Source organism: Podarcis filfolensis (genome assembly GCF_964270895.1).
Source record: "Podarcis filfolensis genome assembly, chromosome: 8".
NCBI classification, from domain to species: Eukaryota; Metazoa; Chordata; class Lepidosauria; order Squamata; family Lacertidae; genus Podarcis; species Podarcis filfolensis.
Window position 1 is genome coordinate 36,030,111 of NC_139611.1, and position 24,245 is coordinate 36,054,355.

The 24,245-nt window shown below is 42.8% G+C and overlaps 1 protein-coding gene across 2 annotated transcripts in view; it reads right to left on the minus strand.

The window, feature by feature from the left end:
• Positions 1-24,245, minus strand: part of CDH13 (cadherin 13) — a 665,580-nt gene that overhangs the window by 90,256 nt on the left and 551,079 nt on the right. For both annotated transcript variants that reach the window (XM_083626042.1, XM_083626043.1), the window contains exon 8: positions 13,101-13,241. In XM_083626042.1, coding sequence (XP_083482168.1) covers positions 13,101-13,241 — 141 coding nt within the window. The remainder of the gene's footprint in view (positions 1-13,100; positions 13,242-24,245) is intronic.

Below are 24,245 nucleotides of genomic sequence, written 5' to 3' on the forward strand. Positions count from 1 at the left end.
TGCAGCTTTAAAAGGTTCAGTCCATCATCTTTATTCAAAATGGCATCCCATTGTATCCCAACAGAAACAAAAACCTGCTCCTTGATCTCAGAAACCACCATGCAAAATACTGGTTATGATCTCTTAAGAGGTGTTCAAACACATAGCATGAAGACAATTTCCAGAATATATCGTAGATTTTCTCCAATACACACATTTTTCAGTGCATTCTTTGGTTGAAGAATTGCATTGCGAAACCAGAGAAGTGCAAATTTCAAAGGAGAGAAGTATTTTGGCTGGCATATTGGTTGAGGAGGTGCAGTAGGTTTCTGTTAAAATGAGAGCTGAATGTCTTTCTTCCTCACCTATAGTTACCACATAGAAATTTACTTACTAGATCACTTTGGAGATTTCTTATGGGCATTGTCAGGCTCCCCCAATTACCATTTACAACAGAGGAGGTGGTGGCAAAGTTTTCTGGGGGGAGTTTCAAACATCTCATAATGCTCACAGTGACTTAAGACTCACATACCAGAGAGGCATACGAGTTTTCATAACAAACTCAGTATTTTTCTAACGTATCTCATGCTTTTATTTTTGTGAGTTTGTTACCAACTGTGAAAAGCAGAGGGGCTCTGAGGAAGCACAGATGGATTCATTGATCGATGAAGCTAGTCTGCAGATTGATGATGTGTGAGTTTTGGGCTTCAAACAGGAGTATCCAACATGCACCTAGCAAAAGGAGGAGAGGTGGCTTGTGAACAAATCCATCTTGTTTGATCACATCCATGGCTACGCTGAAAGAAGCGGCACCTTCTGTGGAAAGGCAAGTGTTGATGTGAAAGGGAAGAGCGCAGCAGTGAAATTTAAGTTGGTGAAAGCAATCAAGTTGTTCTTGGGAGCAAATTTAAGGTGATAACACCGGACAGCAATAGAAGAAGAGAAAGATCAAAGGTATCTCTGGGCCAGCAAGGCAGCAGGTTGTAATTTATTTTTTTGGGTAAGGCCAGTTGCAAGTAACGGAGAGAAAGAAGTAGGAGAGAGTGAGTCAAAAGTAAGCTGCAGGCAGCTTAGGTAATAGGACTAAATTGCACATTTCAGAGGGGTTCTGAAAAATTTGAGACTTACAACATATGGAAAGATTCAGGGAGCTATCAGGAGCTCAGAGAATTTTACAATTTTCCCAGGGACACTAGTTTATGGAATGGCAAGTGAAAGAAAACTTTAATCCTAGGAAGATCTCCTTGCATCCAGATGGATTCATGATAATACCAGTTTGCTCCCCTCACTACAAAAAGCAAGTTATATTTTTAACAGTTGTAGAAGGTGAAAACACTCAGCACAAAAATGGTTTTCAGGCTAGAGAGGATCTACATGGCCTTTCTAGTGGATAAGGAAGAATCTTGTTATTCTTCAAACTGCACCTTGAAGCACAGAGTTCAGTTTGCTGTCAAAACAGAGCACTGGTGGAGAGGAAGTGAAGATTGCCAGAGGCTGACAGCAAGAAGCCCTTGTTGGAGATATCTCCCATATGTAACATCCAAATTATCTTCCACTGGCAGTAGGGATGGACAGTTCAGCCTACTACCAGTCTGTAACCATTTCAGATGTGTTCACTTATCAGCACAGATTCACCATGTTTCCACATCTATCTGCATATATATATATATATATATATATATATATATATATATATATCTGCATAGAAATCTGTATTTAATATGTATCTGCATACAATTAATTATAACGAAACAGTAGCTACCGAAAGGCTTAGATTAAAACAAAAGAAGGAAAAAAGGATGGGTAGGGAAGAGAAGAAAGTAAACCAAAGCAGCACCTCTGAATGTTAAATAGTACTTCTTCTCATCACAAAATGTGTATTTAAATATACATTTTATATCTCAATGTGCACATTTCAAAACCTATTTTATCCTAAAATAGGCAAATTTTGCCACCCCTCCTCAAAATTTGACGATGTGTGAAATTTAGGAATGGAGGAACCTGTAATCCCCCCCCTCTCATTTTGTTCTGTTCTTAAGTTCCATTCTTCATGTTTCTGCATTTGTTTATGTTATGTTATTTATCTTTTTATCCACATGAAAATTTATCAACATTTTATTGTGCATATGTCCTATGCATCTTATTTTATTTCCCCTAATATATGCATTTTATGCCCACTTTCTCACACATTTTTTCAAATGCATTGTTTGCTTGGAGAACTGCATCACCACGTTTGAAAATGTGTGAATTACAAAGGTTAGCTGCACTTCAGTTTGCACATTGTTTTGAAAAAATGTGAATTACTTAGTTGGCATTGGAAGGTGAATTGAATTTCTTCCCTCTCCCTAGCAAAAATCTAAATAAGAATTGTGCTCCAGCTCACAAATTAGGCTGGGAGATGCTGTTCAAGCCAGTTCACAGAAATCAAATTACTGAACAATCGTGGTTATCAGGTTGTGCAGACCTTCCCTTGAGAATCATGGGTGACACTGAACTGGTGTAAGCTGGGAACAGAAATCCCAGCCATGGCCTCGTTAGATGGTCAACCCCTCCCCCCCAAATATGTGGGGTCATAATACTGGCCTACCCTACAGGACTGTTCTAAATGACTGTGGTTATGTATGCAAGGTGCTTTAAGCATGATGTCCCTAGGTAAAGGTAAAGGGACACCTGACCGTTAGGTCCAGTCATGACCGACTCTGGGGTTGCGGCGCTCATCTCGCTTTAATAGCTGAGGGAGCCAGTGTACAGCTTCCAGGTCATGTGGCCAGCATGACTAAGCCGTTTCTGGCGAACCAGAGCAGCTTACGGAAATGCTGTTTACCTTCCCACCGGAGCGGTACCTATTCATCTACTTGCACTTTGATGTGCTTTCGAACTGCTAGGTTGGCAGAAGCAGAGACTGAGCAATGGGAGCTCACCCCATCGCGGGATTCGAACCACCGACCTTCTGATCGGCAAGTCCTAGGCTCTGTGGTTTAACCCACAGCGCCACCCTCATCCCTAAACACATGCAAAAGCCTGTTGCTGTTAATATATAAACCATCACTTCATGATATATTTAGTGCTATGCACTGTACAAAGCTGTTCCTCCTTGCCTCCCAGTAGCATATGGCTGGGAACTGTGGAAAAAGCATTTGTGCCAACAAATAAATATTAAGTGACTGTCAGACAGTGAGCTTGAGATACAGCTACCCTTTAAGCAAGTGAGCCAGTGAGCATCTGGGCTGGAAAGCAAAACAAGGCAGGGAAGCAAGCCAAAAGTGGAACAGACGAGACTCCAGATAACTCACTTGGCCTGGACTATTTTGCTCGAAAGGAACTTCGGTTGCCAAGAACATTGCATGATGCAAACCTAGACATCTGCTTCCCTGCACTAGGTTGGGGAGAAGGCAAGCTCTCAAGATTTCCCCTTGTGCTCTAAGTCGGTAGAGCTACACGTATGAAGCTGCCCTCAACTGAGTCAGACCATGAGTTCATCTAGCCAGAAATCATCTACTCCGATTGACAGCAGCTCTCCAAGATCTTGACGAGCAGAAGTCTGTCCTAGTAACTAAGATCCCTTAAGAAGGGTTGGGGTGGCATCTGAGACCTTCTGCATGAAAAGCATGTGCTTTACCCATAAGCAGCAGACTCTAGTTTTTATGGAAATATTCCTGGAATGGATACATGGCTGCTAACTGGGCTTTTTGGAAAAGAGCAGCCAAAATGATCAAGGGGATGAAACAACTAAGTAAGAGATGACATGGTAGAAGGGCATAAAACTATGAATGACATGGAAAACATGAGTAGAAAAGTTTCTCTTCTTCTTTCATAATACTACGAGTTCATGCAATAAAACGGAATTTTGGAAGATTGAGGACAAACAAAATCATCTCATCTAGTTACGACCTGAAAGGAAGTAGTTCTTCGCACTGTGCATAGTTAAACTATTGAACTCATTTCCACAAGAAGCAGTGATGGCCACCAGCTTGGATAGCTTTAAAAGAGGATTAAACATATTCATGGGGGACAGGGAAACATCCCAAGGGCCAGATGCCAATGGGAATGGCCAGAGGAGTAAGTGGGTGAAGTAGGTTAGTCTACACAAATCCTTTCTTTCTTCCATCCAGGCAAGCAAGATACATAATCAGACTTCAAGTATACATTGCAGCCATGCAAAAACACTCAAGGGGGAGTTAGGCAGCACTGATGAAGCGTGTGGTCTGGGGAGAGTCCCGAGGGTTGTATAAAGAGAACTAGAGGGTGACCTTCAACTCCGAGGCTTGTTCCCTATTCACAAGGGAGGGGAAAGGATATATTATTCAAGTAATTATGGCACAGTGAAATGTTCACCAAACCAGTTGAACTGATTAAATCAGCTCTGAACCCCAATGAAAGAAGCCCTTCTAAATGCTACATTAGATGATAGATAGATAGATGATAGATAGATAGATAGATAGATAGATAGATGATATAGACACTGTGTGTGCGTATTTCAGAAGCATAGTGGTGTGTCTTGGGTGTATAGGGAATAGTTAATCCCGGCCCCTCCCTCAATTCCCATGCACTCATCTAGAGGTCTGAACAGAGCCTGCACATGTAGAACTTGTACCCATTTGTTGATCTCCAGAAAAAAGTGGGCCCAAGGGATGGAATTGTGTTTCTCCACTATGAACTCATCCTCTGTACATAATTTCCCCACCTGCCTCTTTTGAGATCAGAAATGTTGGGAGGCAAATGCTATTTGGGAGTTGTATTCTGTGTTTTAGATGTTGCACAGATTAGAGTTGGGGGGGGAGAGCTTTCTGAGAGTAGTTGGGATTGCAACAGGCTTAGAGGGAAGGATGCTTTTATCGCCATGGCTTAGATGCTGACCTGAGCACAGCCAAAGGTCTTGGAAAAGTCACAGGCTCAGGTGGAGGTTCATATCAGGGCTGCATTATTTTTTAAAAAAGAATCTGTTTTTGCTCACCAGCCTTGATCAAAGGGGAGCGAGGCAGGTGGTGGGTCAGAATCAAGTATCTGAATCATGCTGAGCAGATTATTTGAGATGCTTAAACAAGGGGAATAAATTTAAGGTTATGAAAACAAACCTTTTGAAGGAATGTATGGAAATAGTTGGAGGTAATTGTGCGCAAATTGAGAAAACACAATTCACAAAGAAGAATCAGTTTTCTTGTGTGGGCGGTGGAGAGGGCCAGAGAACTCCAAAGGACCTTTTGAGTGTCGTGGCCAATTTTGCACTCTTTGAATGCTCCTTCCTGATCGTTGCAACTTCTTAATGTTTTTACAAGTGTTTGCTGCTTTCTATTGTAAAAGGCAGGTGCCCTGTCACTTTGCAGCCCACTGAAATGTGTTTATCGGGAGATTACAGAGACAACAGCATGCATTTGGTGACCTTGGCAGAGAGTGGAACAAAAGCATTGCAGCCAACCCTTGCCAGGGAAAGAGATAAACGCAAAACACTGTTGTGCTGCATATCCAGGTCTAATTATGTGATAAGTGGAAGGATGTGGTGGCAAACGGACGCTGCTCCCCCTTTTTGCAATAAGGTGTTCTTGAGAAAGGCATAAGAGGATATCTGAGGAAATCAAATTAATATGCAGGCAGTGTATATCTGAAGATGTTAAAGTGGGCTAGGAGAGCCCTTTTCATATCCTATTGTTAACATTCATTTTCTTTCTTCTTCTGAAGAGAATGTATTGGCACTCTATTTTGTTATTTTAAAATGAGTAGTAATCTTGTTTCTCTCATTTGAGGACAAGTTTCTCCTCCTCTAAAGGTGACTGTCAATCATTCAACTGGATAGTTTAGATGCTAAGGATTCCCCCCCCCCCGCCATACATATTCAGGATTGAGTTCATAGGTGGAGCCAGAGGTGGGATGATTGGGGGGGGGCGCTCACCAGACAAGTAGCTTGCCCCCCCCCCACTCCTGGATTCCTGTGGCTGCTTGAAAGAAAGGCACTTTTCTTTCCGTGTAAACATTAAGTGAATCATAAGGTGGAAATGAAAGCAAGTTTGCATTGCTAACATGAAATCAATAGGAAGTGTCAGCTCTGGTTTTGAGAGGACTCTGGGCAAGGGGCCATGGGCAAGGGGCCCACTGATGATCCCCTCTCCTCCACCAGTAAACCTGGGCAGCATTCCATGGCAGTAGCAGTGCCAGCAGTGGCAGGGTTCATAGCATCACCACATGGACGAGTGGCCATCGTTTAAACCTCCCGCCACATCCTGGAGTGATACTAAATTGGGGGCATTGTGGAGAAATTAAATTTGTGCATGGCAGAAGGAAATTGCTTGAAGGAGGCCCCAGAAAATACATCAACAGTGAGGCCCTGGGCTCCTGGAAGCTTCCCAAGGATGTAAGGTGCTGACTCCAGACTTCTCAATAGGAATTGGCTTGAATAAATGTGCAGGAGTGGTTAATGGGAAATCATAGAATAGGAGAGTTGGAAGATAATCCAGTCGAGCCCCTGCAATGCAGGAATCACAGCTAAAGAATCTCTGACAGATGGCAATCCAACTTCTGCATTAAAAAAAACCCTCCATTGAAGGGGAGTTCATCGGCTTTTGAGGTAGTCCGTTCCAATGTCAAACAGCTCTTACCATCAGAAAGTCAGTTTAGTTGGAATCTCCTTTCTTGTCATTTGAATCCATTGGTTCAGGACCAAGTTTGCTCTATTTTCCATGCAACAGGCCATTAGAAATTTGAATGTGACTACCATAAGTCCCCTTTCAGCTATCCATAGATGGTGGAGGAACTTGTTTGGTCCACTTTTCTCAGCAGACCAACCCACTCTGACATTCCAGAACTTGCTTGTGCATTGGAAAGCAGCTTTTGATCAGACCACACAATTCTCCAGGGTTTGCAATACAGTTTTGGAGTACAGAAAATGTGCACAAAAATGAAGGTTGGATGGAAAAATATGGATTTTTTAATTTTGGTTTAGAATGTGAAGCACATTTATACAAAATGTGTACAATTTAAATGCAGACTTTTTGTTATAGCCCTTCAAAAAAAATCCACACAAAACAGGATAGGAGAGATCTATGACTGAGCACCAGTGAGACATTTTGTTCATTCTGTGCACCATTCCCCTTCTCCCTGCTTTTCCCCTTGCTGCCACAACTAAGGTATGTGCAAATAATCCTCAACTTCCATAATGCCTCTTGTCCCCACAAGAACTACACAGGTGAAAACAGCAGTAAGAACCCCAGCCGTTTCCATTCTTCCCACATTTATTTGCACAACAACAGTCTACATACAGCACTATTTCACAAAGCCACTTCCGGCCTGCCCAGGAGGTGGGGTTGTGGGCTACACGCCCACCCCACATGAGCGGGGGCTGGTTTCAGCCCCCGCAAGAGCAGTGGAATCCCGGCTGCGTCGTACCCCCAGCCAGCCAATCGGGTGGCTGGGGGGGGCGTGGCCTGCCCTATTTAGGGCCGGCGTGGCCGGGGCTCACCCTCTTTTGCCGGTTAGCTCATATTTTGGGCAGTTTTTCTACCACAGTTTGCTAACTGCAAAGGTTAAGTCTCATCCACAATTCTGCTTGTCCCACACCTGGGCAGCATAGGTCTGAGCAGTTTTGCCATTGCCCCACTGCTTCCCCCCTGAAAACCCACTCTTTAGTGCTGAATTGGAACTAAAGACAATTCATGGAAAACCTGATTGCTTTTTGTTCTCATTCAGCTCTAAAGTTCTGGTTTCCCTTGGGGAAAGTGGAGGGGCAAACAGAGGTCTGGATAAGCCCTAAGTGCGCTCTTCTCATGTGTGAATATCATTTATTATTACGGCCATAGGCCCATACAGGTAAAAACAACACATAAATAACAGCTTGTGCCATAAGGAGAAAAAAAAGCAATCGCTAAAACACCACTATAACAATAAAATACTATAAAATGGAAAGGCATACTACGCCTTAATTAGCTTGTAGAGCTCCTTGGCGTCGCTTTTGGGAAAGGACAGCAACTAGGAACCTAGCCACCTTCAGGGTCGTGTGGGTATCCTTGTCCTGCAAAATTTGGGCGAGGTGGAATTTTGGTGGGGTACCATCTAGTTTCTGTATGATTGATCCCAACAAATTTGCCCGTGGCACATTAAACAAGGGGCAAGTGAACATAATGTGCTGGAGCGACTCCGGCGTCACCTTATCACATTCGCACACAGCGGGGGCTTGGCCCTTTGAGAACCTATGTCTCAGGACATTGGAGGGAAAAACGTTAAACCTCGCTTTGGTGAAGGCCAGTCTATGTGCAACAGTCGAAAGGGAGGAGAGGTATGATGGAACGCAGTAAGTTAAAGTGATACCAATGTTCTGGGGCGAACAAACACCTCCCCCCAGCGTATAATTTCGCTGTAAATCGATGTCATCCAGTCTTTGGCGGATCAGTCTCTGAGCAGTGATTTGGTCTAGTTTTAGGGAATCTGAGGGAGAGATTCCATAACTCAGGAGTTTGGCATGAATTCTACTAGTCCAAAGGCTAGAGAATTCATCTCGCCATAAGCATTGGGCAAGGTAATGGTTTGGTAATCTATGCCACAATGATAACCAGTAATTGAAGACTTGCTTCCACAGGCAAGTTTCTAGGGATGCGACCTTCAATTCTAGTCGCATGGCTGCGTTGCTTACGCACAGGGGGAGCATTAGGAGCCGACGTAGGAATTGGCTTTGCAGAGTCTCAAGGGGAGCAAGATCTGTCATCACGGCCCAGAGCGGGGCAGCATAAGCAAGCACGGCAACCACTTTTGCCTTGAACACCTTTAGGGCCGAGGGAACATGCATGTGTGAAGAAGAGAAGGAAGTGCACAGGCCAAGGTTTACCAGGGTTTGCACATTATGGCAAACCATCATTTGGACCAAGCCTGTGAGTACAACAAAATATAGCATGAGCAAGAGTGAAATATTTTGCCCCTCCCCTCAGAAAATAAATCAATTTTACTAAACATCACATTATTAAATGAACAGAATGTGACTATTGATCATTGCCTTTTCAATTGCAATTCAAGCTATTATGCAAATGAGCAGGTCCACTAAATATTTAGGCGTTCATATTTAACCAGATAGATGTGGATGATAATTAAGCCTGAGGGGATGGTGGTGGAAGCTTCTGTCCTCTGAGAAATGCATGCATACTTATGGAGGGGGGCATTGTTAATTCCACTTTGGATGCGAACTTCCTTATGGCATCCTGTCATTAATAGCTGTCAATGTGAGTAATAGACGTTTTGTATGTGCAGCTAATTAGGCACTTTGTAAATGGATTCTGGCTACAGCACATGTGCCTCTGCAGTTATGACCCAGGCTTCCGGGTGAAAGGAAACCAATTAATTACGGGGCCGTATGTGTGTGCATTTGTCACATGAGGCAGCGTGAACAATTTTGAAGTGTATATCAAACTAGCAGAAAGGTTGCAGTCCAGAGTAGAAGTAGTTCTGCTTGTCCTGTGAAGTTGGAGGTGATGGCCACGAACTTGAATCGCTTTAAAGGAGGACAAAGCCATGAAAGATAAGGCTACCAGTAGGCACTAACCCTTGTGGCCATGCTTTGCCTCTACAATTGGAGGCAGCAATGCTAAACTGGCAAGTCCCTCGTGTAGTGTTTCAATATGTGCTATAAAGACAGGAAAAACACAGTAATCTGCCTCATACTGAGTCAGACCATTGGTGCATGTAACTCATACACTGATTGGCAGCAGCTCTCCTGTGTTTCAGATAGGAGTCTCTCCAATCCCAACCTTGAGATTTGGGGAATTGAACCTGGAACCTTTTGCATACATACCACTCAACTACACTTTCCCCAGAGATCATTCCCTCTGCTGGAGATAACAATTAAAACTTCAAGACCAGGGCAAAACTGAACAGTGTCTGAGTCATGTATATGAGCTATATGTACAGATCAGTATGGCAACTGGAGAATTTGCTGGAAATCCTCTTTCATGTTACATTTGTCTTCACGTATAGACTGACAGTCTTCTTTCAGTGTTGATAAAGGGCACAGAAGGTGCTGACATAAGGAACAGGGGAAATCAGAAGAAGCTGTGCAGGTTTTACAAATACCTTTGGACAAAAGACACAGGGAAGTTCTCCTATTCATGCTTCATTTAGATGGATGAGAGTGCACAAATCAGTGCTGCCACGAGAGACTTGAGAGTACTTCAAAATTCCTTTGCTCACATTCAGAAGAAAGTGCAAGCCTGGAATAATGTATTGCCCAGAGTTTTCTGAGCTAGCTGCATCCCTGGTGTAGCTTAATTGACTTTCATTGGGACAATCTTGGTCTCCATTCATTCAGAATTGACAAATGGACCTTGAGAACAGATATACTCTAAGCTACCCAAAGCAACTCCCAGAATGAATGAAAAATAGAAGCCAAAGCTACTTTCAGCCAGAAATTATTCTGTCAGTCGATAACATAGGCCATTTAAAAAAGAAAGAAAGAACCGTTGAAATATATATTGGCAGAAAAGTAAAGAAAGGTATTTGTGTGTTTGTGTATGCCTGCATTCACATGACAGTTTATTCCATGGGTAGGCAAACTAAGGCCTGGGGGCCAGATCTGGGCCAATCGCCTTCTAAATCCGGCCCACGGACGGTCCGGGAATCAGCGTGTTTTTACATGAGTAGAATGTGTGCTTTTATTTAAAATGCATCTCTGGGTTATTTGTGGGGCATAGGAATTTGTTCATTCCCACCCCCAAATATAGTCTGCTCCACCCAAGGTCTGAGGAACAGTGGACCGGCCCATGGCTGAAAAAGTTTGCTGACCCCTGGTTTATTCCATTTCCCTGATATTTCCCTGTTAATTCCCACATTATAATTGAACCTTCTCATGATGCAAATACCACCTTTGGAAAATGAATGGACTACAACACATGTTTAGCACACATTTCTGTGCTATTTGGTTCCAGAAAAAAAATCCACAGTAAAGTGTCAAAACTTGGAGCATCAGATCAGCATGCAGGCCTTTCCTTTTGTTTTCATGGAGGAACAGAAAGATGCATGTGCATGAAGTTTGGGGAGTAGCCATGTTGTCCAGTGACTACGCACACTGGTGTGAAGGAAACTTTGTGTGACATGCCAGTAGATCAGTGAAAAAGCCAAAGTTCCATAACTGTTCCACTGATACACATAAGTACAACTGTCGTACACTTCAGGGGACTTCCACCTGATCAGGAACTCAGAAGTTGTTTTACTGGGAAACATTTCCACATTTAATGATCCCCCAACCTCTGAAACCCTCCTGCATTTCCCCATATTGTCCAGGAACACTGTTTGCAAACAGTTGTTATAGTTTAATGGGAATTTTATCCAGTTGGTGCTTTTGTGGGGGAGGTCATTTCAAGTGTAGCCACACTGCTTAAAATCTTGGTTTTGATTCAACATTTGAGGGCTGCATCCAGCTAAATTTGACTCTGAGTAGAGCCACTGAAATTAATGGATTTAAGTTTATGGGCCCATTAATTTCAAGGGGTCTGCTCGGAGTAGGACTTAGTTGGCTGCAATTTTAAGATCACTAATAAAAGAGGGGGTTGGAAATATGTATGCTGCATCCCAGTGCATATTGCAAAGAAAATGTAACGAGAGGAAGAAGCCCCACATGTAGCTGTAAAATGCGCTAAAATTCAAGGGTCTTATTTCATAGCAGCTGTAATTACAATCTAAAAGGTTATGCCTCTGTTTCTTTAGTTAATGAGTCTAATTTTCTTTTAAAGGCTATTTTGAGTCTTTCATTCTTTTCTCACTCCTCCTACTCCAGCTGAAGAGAGTAGCCACACCTGCAGGCGGATTCAATTAATAGTCGACACTGCATACACTTTACCAGTATAATTTACATTTCTTTTTGCTAATTAATTCATTGACTAACGCTAAATGTAGTGCCACACTAATCGGCACTGTGTGTTAAGTACTACCTGGTTATAATAGTCAACGTACCTGGAGGCGACATAGGCTTATTCATGTGTATATTGAGGTCTGGATCCAAAGAGTCTCACAACTGGTTCTGTGCATCAAAAGTGGTTTGGGACTTCTGTTTCTGGGACAACAGGTCCATTTGCCTTCTATCCAACTGTTTTTTAAATGGAGAGGAATTTTGGTAGGGCAATGGAGGTACCTGCAGTGGAGGACCCTGGGCTCTGAAATTTCAGCGGCACCCTTTACGATGCCAAAAATCAGCACCCCTTGCCTCTCGCGCTCTATTCTAAATCATAGTTGTGATGTCCCGTATAGTATCCACGAGGTTCCACACGCAGTGTGAATGGAACCAGTGCTAGTCCCCTAAATCCGCTTGAGGTGTCTGCTTTTCTAATGAAGGTCAAAAATCCCTTTGGACACTAGAAATGGTCAGATCATAAGAATATAAAAAAGCCGCACAACTGGATCAAACAAAAGAAAATGCTTCGCATCAAAGTTCCATGTCACAGCTTTTGCTTCAAATGGTAGTGAATTCCAGGTGAAAAGGGATATACTCATGTGAAATAATCCCAGTCAGCCCCAGGAAGATGGGAAACTGGAGACAGAATCTGGCATTGATTTGCATCATTGCCAATTAATGGGATGGTTTTTCTTTTCTTTTTTGGAGAGTATTATTTAAAATGACCATACATCAGCACAAACCTTTTGCTTCCTACTATTTCAATCCTTTCTCTACACCACACACAATTCAACACAAGCAATGTACCATGTTTGGATTTCAATAGAGTGAAACGGCAAATATACTTTATTTGAGGAAGACTCTCTGCAAAGTTTTAAAGGCCTGCTCTTGGAAATACTCAACGTTGAATTGACACACTTTTAAACAAACATAACCTTCCCAAGCATATTTTAAAAGCATTTGCTGTGTGCCATGGTGAAACCATCCACAACCTCCCTGCAGAAACCTCCGCACAGGTCTGAAGCACAGAGGGTGCCCATCAACTTCTATTAGATCCAAGATCAGGTTGAGAAGAGCCCTGCTGGATCAGGCCAATGGCCCATCCACTCCAACATCCTGTTCTCACAGTGGCCAACCAGATGCCTGTAGGAAACCCACAAGCAGGATGCAAGCGCAAGAACACTCTCTTCTCCTGATTTTCCAGGAACTGGCGTGATTGAACAAGCAATGCTCAACTGTTTTGCATCTTAAAGTAAATGTTTACCTCTTTCCTGGTGAATTCCGGTGCATGGTCATTTTTGTCATCAACGACAATGGTTGCTGTGGCAGTGCCAGTTAACCCAACATCCATGCCCCCCATGTCTTTTGCTTCTATGATGAGCTCATATTTCGGATTCTCCATTGTCTGCAGAGATGAAAAAAGAATAATACATTACCCAGTGTGCAATGCATTGATCTCATTTTAGAAATATCCATTAAGGCATCAGAGGCACCCTTAGGTAAAACTGATCTGCAGGATGTTTTTCTCTTAATAGAAAGAAGGCAATTGGCTTATTACAAAAGCCAGGAAACCCTGACAAATATATGTGCTGAGAATTTTACCTAACTATCTATGCCAGTCTTCACCAGCTAGTAACTTTCAGATATGTTGAAGCATCCCAGCCTGGTGCTTGCCATCCTTGACTATTGGTCACCCTAGCTGGGGCTGATGGGAGCCATAGCCCAAAACATCTCTTCCAGCCTTCTCCAACCTTGTACCTTCCAGATGTTTTGGACTACAACTCTGAGAGACTCTGATCAGCTATAATCCAAAGCATTTGGAGGGCATCAGTACAAGGTACCTTTTCTTGGACTAGCAAGCATGACAACTCTTATTTTTGTCTGAAAAGCATGTAAAATGGTGGAAAATAAGAACAGTATGTTCCTAGCAACTCTGTTTTAATTCCGGAGTTGTTCTGCCTCCTGCCATAACTGTTCCAGTTCACTCATTCTCTTTAATTGTGTCTTTTGAAGAGAAGTCTCTTGTCCCTTTGCTTCCTCTTATTTCAATCCTACCTCCACACAAGGAGAGGGGCATAGCCACGCCCAGTGTATTTCAAGTGACCTACTCTATTTCAAGCTCTACCAGGAACGGAGATTAACTGTATGGAAATGGTATTAAAACTTATTAAAGGTGACATTTCCTTGATTTGTGTGGCTGTCTTACATGGGCCCATCTGCTGGGAAACCTCAAGGGCCACATCGCTGATGGGGAATGCAGATGGGAAGGAGCAGGTGGTGGTCATCTTCTTTTAAAGTCATGAGCTACTTCACTCATGCATTCTCAAAAGCTATTATTCTGCGATTCACAACAGTGATATAGGAGAAAGATTTTAAAAGGACAGGAAGACATTTAGCCTTTGGAAAAGAGAGACAAATGACTCCACTTTAGAACAAATTTCCAACTGAATACATTTGGGAAAAGGCTGGGAAAGAGTGCTTTAACAATCAATCCGTCTTCACAGGGAACTCTGGGAATTGTAGCTCTGGGAGAGGAATAAGGGTTTCCTAACAACTCTCAGCACCCTTGACCAACTACAGATCCCAGAATTCTTTGGGAGAAGCTACAGCTGTTGCTTTAAATCTATGGAGTGAGTGTGGCCACAGAAAGAATCATTATAAAGTTACCTAATTCACTTCTTTCCCTCTGCTTTTCGGAGACACAGAGCACTGCGCTATATCCACTGAGCATATGTGTATGTGAACCACTGGGAACTGTGTGTGCTTCCTGTTTAGGAGCTGAGTCTGGTATTCAACTAAGCTTCCCTGACAGCAGACCTATTGAAATGAACAAACATGAGTAAGCTAGATTTTTTTTTATTTCAGTGGGTTTATTCTGAGTAGAATTTAGTTAAGTACCAATCTGAGTTCTGAAACTGTCTCCTGCTTCATCCAAATGCCATTTTAATTGCACCCACAGCAACTAATTATCAGCTGTGTAGATGCTCTACTCCATTCACTCAAACAACAACCTGAGCTTTCATCATTTGCTTGTTTGCCTATTATTCTTATATAGCTTTGTAGTGGGTGAAAATCTTATGGGATGGGATAACGAAACTCTTCCCTTTATTATTCCAAAAGGTAATGTGGATCCATCGCAGCTTTATCCATATTTGCCGACAATGTGCTTTTTCAGCATCAGTAAGGCATGAGGGGACCAGTCAGCTAAGAATGGTGATAGTTGACTGCTCTTCAAAAGCAACAGAGATGGAGTTGGACAGGAGAGGGGACCACATGTTGGTAAGAGGAATGCAAGAGGGAAATACAGAGAGAATGCTGATGAAAAGTTGCATATGACACACACAGGGTGGGGAAGAGGAGAGAGAGACTGAGCAACTTGTTCTTTGGAGAGAAGCTGGTGACAATTATTGAGTGGCAATGATGAGCTCCTGTAGAGTCCTACCACGTCCAATAATCAAAAGACGAGCTGACATGATGTAGCATCCTCAGAGATGAGTGACTATCAAATTCTAGCACCCAATTATACATTCTTTCTGCAGTCCAAACTCCTATAGCCATCGCACACACCACAAAGCAAGAAAGTGCTCAGAAAACGCTGAATATTCCAATTAAGGTGGTTTTTATCTCCTCCAACAGATCCGTTACAAATCTAGCAAGACTTATAGTGCAATTTTACTCATGCTTACTCAGAAGTAAATAGCACTATGCCATTGCTTCCTAGTAAGTGTGCATAGGACTGGAGACTTTGATTGCATTGCTAGACGCTCCCCATTTCCCTGAGAAGTGAAAAGTCCAGGGGCAGCCATAAAGGTCTTAAGCTGCATACACAATAAACACTGAAAGCACAGTGAAAACACAGGACTTCCCCCGAAGGATCCTGGTTGCTGGGCAAGTGTTCATGTCTTTTCATTGTCATTATTTTAACTACCCCTGTTTTAAACAGAATTGCTTTTGTCATCACTTTGAGGCTTGATTATTGTAAAAAGCAGCTGATGATATGTCATCTGAATGTTTTATGTTTAATGCTATCACCAGGGTCTGCCCTTTATGTCATCACTGGGGGCTGCCCCAGGTCTCAGGTTTGAGCCCTGAAATCTCAGGGTCTGGGATGCTCCAGACCTTGCAACCCTAGTGATATACAAACAACACATGTTTATTAGAAGTTGTAGAAGCAGCCCTACATTGGTTGCCATTGCCAGTTCATTTAAGGGCCCAACTCAAAGCGCTCATGTTAGTGTTTAAAGCCATAAACGACTCAGGCCCCAAATTCCTGAAAGACCACCTCCATCCCTACAGGCCCCTCGGGTATTAGGACTAGTGGAGGGGACCCTATTGGTTGTTCCACTGCCCTCATAGCTGGGTGGGATGACCCAGGGGAGGAAATTCTCTGTGGCAGCTCCTAAGCTGTAGAACTCCCCGCCCACAGAGGTGTGTCTGCATACCCCTCAACCTTGCCATTTTAAGTGAGACATCCTGGAATTACAGAAGCCATCCCAACTTCTGATGGGATCTCTGAATGTCCCATTTTTTGGTCCCGCACTCCAGCTGGTTCATGCCAGAGTGCCGGACCAAAAGACACTCAGGTTTGGGCTTCATATTCTGGCATGAATCGGCTGGCTCCCATGAGAGCTCGTGACCAAAAAATGAATGTCCTGATTTTGATCAGCAGGATGTTGGAGGATATGTTTCTGGCATCTTCATTATACAGCTTTTGGCAGATGCTGAAGATGTACCTCTTACCCTGGCTTTTGCCACCTGAGATGTAGAATGTGAGGACCCACCTTCTTTCCATGATTGCAAGTTGCTTTAAGCTGCTTTTGACATTGTGCTTTAATTGTTGTAACCAGCCCTGGGACTTTATGGTGAAGGGTGGGATGATATCAATGATGTCCTGCCGAGCAACTGATTGTTGGTGTCTGCAAGCCCTACATCCTTTGCCCCACATGGTTTAAAATCAAGAAAATGAGCAGTTTGCAAAGGGACAGGTGCCTGCAAATGCTGCTTATGACAATGAGCCATGTCTTGGAATGCCCTATATGGCATCAGATGCAGAGCAGGTAAGTATAGCATGGGGGAAACGACCTCAAGGGCCACATTTTAACACCTGCTGGACCTGATTAAGTCCATGGGCTGGAGGTACCCCACCAGTGTTTTCAATAATAACTCACATATTGTACTATGCATGAGGTTCTGTCCCCGAAGCCAATTTACTTCCTTTGCAACGATTAATTATTTTCTCCCTCTGTTCTCTGTCTTTCATGGTCTGTTCCAAATATTGGGAGTTTAGGGCTGCTGGTATTCCATATAATATCTGGCTGTATTCAGTGCTAATCTCAGGGTTGTGAGTTTGAGTCCCACATTGGGCAAAAGATTTAGGCATTGCAGGGGGGTTGGACTAGATGGTATCTTCAACTCTACAGTTCCAAAATTCTATTATTCTATTTGCACATGCCGAAACACTGCCACCTTTTGAAATTTGCACTCCACAGAATTTTGGTAATGCGGTTCTCTAGCCAAGTACTCTGTACAAAAATGCATATATTTGAGTGAAGTGTGGAGATATTAATAAAAACAAATGAAGATGTATAGTGGGGAGTGTATATTATGTGTATATTATAGAAACCTGAATACAAATTGCATATAGTAGGAGAAATCAACGGTAAAATGCTGGTGAATTTTCAAGAGATTTCCCTCACCCCCAATATTTAAAAACACACACACACAAAAGTGCAAACTGATATCGAAATGTAGTGAAATGTTTAAGACTGGGAAGAATGAGAAACCAAAACTGACCAATTCTGGCATCCTTAACCCACCATAACTTATAGCCATCCATTAATTTTGTTTAACTTACACGGAGGTAGCATAGATAGCACTATAGGTGTACTGCACACTCCACAGAGTAGCTTTCCAACCATTCAAATGCAGCCACAGAGACTCCAAAATTGCCAGAGTCAGAACTTTTGTAGAGAAAAAATCAAAGAGAAATGGTGTAATTCACCCCTTTTTTTACTTCATTCTCTTTGGCAGACCACAAATTTTGCAAGCCTTAGTCATTTTGCAGCAGGCTAAATGACTAAAGTGCAAATTTATGGGATAATGAAGGGGTTCCCTGCTGTAATTATATCAATTCTCCCAACATCTAGCTACAGTTGATAAATGAGACACCATAGGAGCAATGATTTAATGCCCACCCATTAAGATCATTATACCTCTTTTTAGCTTTGCCTAGGCTCTGTTTAAAGTGGGCACTTTTCCATGAAACAAGAGACATTGTTACAGATCCAATCAGGTTTGATTATGTGATGACATCACTGGTGGCAAAAATAAGTCAATCCTGAGTAAGAATAAAGCCCATTCAATAAATATTGTCCTCACTCTGAATTGGCTTAATTACCCCTCATCAATGTAATACAGTATGGCTAAATCTCTTTGACTTTGGGAATAAGATCTTCTTTAGCTGCTGCTTCAGGGCCTATTTGTCTTTCAGTTGGGGTTGTGGAGAATCCCTATACTGACACAGAAAAGTTAATTGGGCGGCATGATAGAATTTCAGGCCTTCCCCCCAAAAAGAATTTGGTAGGGAAAATGTTCACTTCAAGAACATTTTGAAAGCCTGCTCTCCAAAATGACCTAGGCTGCTCACAGACGGAATCTGATGTTCTGGTACACCAATAGCTTAATGAATACCTGAGAGGTATAGCAAGTGACCCAACATAGCTGATTGTACTATCCTGATTCTATAGGAATATGCATTAATGATTCAGATACAGTCAGTCCCAATAAGCAGAACCTATAGGGACCAGATAATCCACTATATTCAAAATTTCCAAATGCAAGAGGTAGAAATGAAAGGGTGTGGAAAAAATATTTGAAAAGCATTTCAAAAAGTTCCTTTCAGAAATCAATCACAGCTGTCATATCTCTGAAACCATTTACAGCAGCAAGGAGGGGGGAAACCACCTACAGTGTTAATAATAATCTTGTCCACCTCCACACAACTGTATTATTGCCCTTACTGAATATTAAGAAGTCTTTCATCTAGTCCATCTATGAATATCACCAACAATGAGAATTAAAACTCCCCCCTAAACCAAGCAATCCGTCATTCTTTCCCTTGCCCCCACCACACCAAACACCAAGCTGAAATCTAGAGAGTTTTCTCTGTGGGTGAAGCTATGCAATCTCTAAGAATGCTGTGGTTTCATGACATTTCTGAGGCTTTAAAAGCAAAAGAAATTTGTTTCAGCCAAGGAAAGATGAATAGCCCTAAACTCCCAATATTCGGAACAGACTGTGAAAGACAGAGCAGAGGAAAAAAATAATTAATCATTGCAAAGGAAGTAAATTGGCTTCTCGGACAGAACCTCATGCATACTACAATATGTGAGTTATTATTGAAAACACTGGTGGGGTACCTTCAGCCCATGGACTTAATCAGGCCCAGCAGGCGTTAAAGTTTGGCCCTTGAGGGCATTTCCCCCACACCATACCTACCTGCTCTGCATCTGATGCAGCAAAATCAACAATTAGCAAAAACAGTAGTAGTATCCAAGGCCAAGGCCAGCTCCATAACAAGAGATCATGCAAGAGGCAAGATCAGGGCAGTCTGAGGTTATGTTCAAGTTGATCACTGGGCAGACAAGGGTATAGACAAGAGACAGCCCCAGGGGAGTCCATTATCAGATTCACAATAATCAAGCGGCCAAACTCATCAAAACACAGTGCTGGTACAAATGCATTGCTCCAGCAATTCTTCCAGCCTAGTACTGGGTTGGAGCTGCTGAAACCACTCCTTAAATGAAGCTGACTCCTATCAGTTGTCTTCACCCAGAGGTCTCCTCAAGAGGAGGGACTTACTCCCCAATTTTGGCCAATTGTTTGCAAGTTAACTTTTTCTTCCTGTTTAGTGGGCGCTGCTACGGTCTTTGACTGGTTGCTGTTGAAGGACTGGGAATAAATTTTCTTCCATTGGCAGATTTTGTCTTCCTCATTGCAATTCATCACAACTTTGATGGTTATGGCCTTGGGTGGAATCCTTTAGTTTTTTCTTCCCCGGGGGGGCATGAAGTGGTGACTCGCCCCCCTTGCAGTAGCAATTCCAGGATCCCCCCTTTGAAGAGGTTATATATATGGGGTCACTGGCCATACACTGAAAGTCGTCAGTGAACTACCCTGCATGTGGGGATATGGGATTGGCTGCCTGCTACACTGCAGAGCACTCCCATATCCCATTTACCCTGATGAGCCCCTGTTCCCGCCGGCTGGGGGGCTGGGAGGGATACACGCCCAAGGCCTAAACCAAGGTTTTCCTACATTTGGAAGTTTAATAAAGTTGTGGCCTAATTTTAATTCCATACAACATTGTCAGAGTCTTTATGCCTTTCTTATGATCCCTGGGGGCTTGGGCTGTTGCCACCTGGTCACGCAATGGGACTTACACTCCACAACATCTGAATGGCACAATGTTGGCTATCTCACATCTCATGATTAGACTTGTTGCTGTTCTTCTTTCACATAAACTATGCAAATATGCAAATATGCAAGATAATGTATACTTGCAGGAAATAACAGCTGATGTTTATTTAAAACAACGGGATCATCCATCACTCCCCACCCCCCCAAATCCACCTGCTATTAGTACCTATTCAATTTACCTGAAATAAAATAATCATATAGAGCAGCCAATGCAAACAAGTGTTATAACCCTGACAAATTAGGAATTGGAATTGAAGGAATGCAGCTATTCAGATTATCATAATATTAACATTTACTCTAAAGGGCCCATTGTGTTTGCAGGGCAAAGAGGAAACACAAGACCAGCTGCGCTTTCAGAGCGTGAATTATGGTTTGTCACAAACAAAACCTCACAATAACATTATTGTAACTCTCTTTTTAATTCCCCATTTTCCAATTATGATGCTTCAAAGGAAGTTCTACCATTTAATCAAAGCAATGTGGTATTTCTGCTATGATGAAAACCGGTGTCCATTTACTGTCTGCAGGAGAAGCGTAATTTGGATGTAAGAATTGGATAGAATGGGAAAGAGAAAAATTGTCCTTCTGAGTACATTTGCCTGCCTACCGCCAATTCACTTGATTCACTTGCTTGTACATCATGCCCCATAAAGGATGCTTAAAATAATCCCAGCTATTTTGTGCAAGCATGCAGAGGCTCTGGAGCCAAACTCTAGTGCACCTCATTGATTTCAATGGGGAGGAGAAGATCCAGGTGTGTGGAAGCACCTATAGAAGTATATGTGGGGAGGGACCATTTTTCACTCAGAAAGCATGTTTTTTATGCAGGTCTCAGGCTCATTCTTGCCTAGTTATTCTCAAATCATTTATGTTCACTGTTTGTCACCTGAACCTATTCCAGAGCCCAGATCACTCCTGACCTGGCTTGAATTTGGCCCTGAATCAATTGGGGTGGGGCAGGGAGTAACGATTAATTAGGGTTTCTTAAACCCGAATTAAGCATAACATTGGGAAGGAATGGCAGAAGGAGATACTGTGTCTCTCCCCTCCCCTGACCACACAGCAGAGAGCAAAAGGGTGAATCCTCTTGGGACCTGTTTCTCCAGTACATTTCTGATGGGCAACATGCTGGCACAGTAAACCCCAGCATTTGATCCTCTGCTCACCAGCTTGTCAGTGGAGGGTTCAACCCTGCTCCATTTATGTGTTCCCTAGTAGCCAAAGCACCTTCTTCCAGCCCAGCCCTGGCACCACCCCCAGATTGCTCTTGGATGCCCAATCTGACTTGGGGTGATCCAAGGCTTTCTTTACCCAACTTGTCCAAAGTCTGCATCCTTCCCAAACTGGCCTAGTTCAGTTTGGGATTCAGGCTTTTGCCAAATCCATTGCACAGGCCCACTTGCTGTATAGAGGAGAAGGGTGATTGCTTTCAACTTCTGTTCTTGGGTCTCCCTAGAGGCATCTGGTTGGCTGCTGCAGGGAAGAGGATGCTAGACTAGATGGGCCATTAGTCTAATGCTACGAAGTCTTCACCTGTGGGAGCTCCACACATATAGGGTCTTCAGATGAGGACACATTTGTAGAACACTTTGAACTTTGGTCATGACAGCCACTGTTTAAGCACCAGACAAGGTGGGATAGTTTGTAAATCCTCCTCAAATATACTTTTCAAACTGGTGTCCTTTGGAGCAAATTCAATATTTGACCCAGATACAGCTTTACTCCATAATGAGTTTTTCTCTCTCTCCCTTTGCCCCCCCCCCCCCCAAGTCTAACATTGCAAATAATGTGCGTTTATCACTGAGATCAGCAATGCCTGGATATTGGCTGCTCTCCATACCATTTAGGCAGGTGATTTGTCTCCTATAATCTGCAAAGAATTCTGATCAGCTGCCGCTATGTGTGGAAATAATCCTCAAAGCACTGCAATTCAGCTCTATGAGCTCAGGTAGATTTTATTTTATTTTATTTAGAAAGAAAGAAAAATACACCTCAATATGCCTTCAGTTCAATATGAAATCTGTGGGTCTGGATTTGAGAATGTGACATTAAACCACACATACAACTTTCCTGCATAAAGGTGCAAATTAAAGTTTTCCTTAAGTGTGCCGTTTATGATTCACTAGAAAAATATCTTCCACCAGGGTAATAAAAGATAACATGTTTTATGACAGCTCCCTTACGCCAAATTGAACATAATCTCTTATTAAGAGAATCAAAATGAACCTTACTCGGTTAACATTGGTGGGGAGGGGGGAGCAGGAACTGCAGAGACACCACATTGCTACAAATTAGGTGCACCAAAGGCCACATCCCCCTCAATACACCTCCTTATTCCCCCACAAGAAAGTAATGTGATAAAGGTCAAGGTGGAAAATGTATTCCTCTGTCTAATCTGCTTTGCAAATTAGTGCCGATGGTCAGAATGTCCAAGAGAACTCAATTACTGGAGTTTCCTGTCAAGCCTACCTCAACTGGATGAAATCATAGAGGTTAGTTTGGAAATTAGTGCTGCGAGGTGCAAAACATCCCACAATTCCAATTTTACATCTTTGGCATGATGTTAATGTTCTTCAATATTAAAGGGAAAGTGGTGTGCTATTTCGCATCTCTCTCTTTCCCCACCCATACTGGCACAAAGCAGGTGTTAGACGCAGTGAAAAACAGGGCAAGTTTCAATAGCTGGTCAACCCTTGCCTTATTAATGCAGCTGCATTCAGTCTAAATATGGGGGGGGGGAGTGGAACCTTCCCACAATGTCTTGACAGAAGGTCTGCAAAAGGGAACCTTCATGTTAAGCAGCTTCACATACATAGACTCAGAATATAAAAGAGCCTGCTGGATCAGGCCAAGTGACCATCTAGTCTAGCATTCTGTTCTCACAGTGGCCACCCCAATGCCTGTGGAAAACCCACAAGCAGGACCCAAGCACAAGAGCAGTGGGAATTCAGAAGCATTACTGCCTCCAGCTATGGAGGCAGAGTATAACCATCATGGTTAGTAGCCATCAATAGCCTTCTCCTCCATGAATCTATCCAATACTCTTTTAAAGCCATCCAAGTCGGTGGCCATCATTGCCTCCTGCAGGAGTGAGTTCCAACTGTGCACCATGTGAAGAAGTATTTCCTTTTATCTGTCCTGAATTCTCCAAAACTCAGCATCGTTGGACGTCCACAAGTTCCAGTCTTATGAGAGAAGGAGGGAAACTATTCTGTATCCACTTTCTCCATGCTTTGCATATTTGTACACACTTCTATCATGAAACCTTTCTTCATAGGAGAGTCGCTCTATCCCCTTGACCACGTTGGTTGCCCTTTTTGAACTGTACAATTTCCTTTTGGGGGTGAAGTGGCCAAAAATGTGTTGTGTGTGCATTAGATGAGATCATCAGAACTTCCATTAGATCTGGGTCTGCTCAGTACTTGGATGGGTTACCTGCTTGGCAACCCCACCTGTGCCATTCATAATTGCATCACACCTTCACTCGCATCAGTGAAGACTGGCAAGGATATAAACGAAAGTAACAAGAAATCATAAATAACACATACACAACCCAACAGATCCTTCCACATAGCTAAGTCCTATTTGAAACATCAGTGATATTTACAGTTTGGTGTCTGATAATTTAATCAAAGCAGGGTATCTAATATTAGTTGTAATCAGTATTTTTATTATCCCTTTATGTGTGGCCCCACCTTGCCTCCTTTTCCTCCTCCTCTTCCTCTTCTTCTGCTTCCTTTTATTTAAAAAATGGAAAGCTTATCTTAGTTTAGTGTTCTATTGCCAGCAGTAATTCCAGGTAGCTTTCAAAAACTAAGCACCCTGCAGAGAGTGTAATGAATCAACACATGAGATCAGCCTTGCCTAGTGACTGCATTTTTGTGCCTGTAGGGTAGTTCCTGAGGAATATAAATTCATCTGATTCTAAATG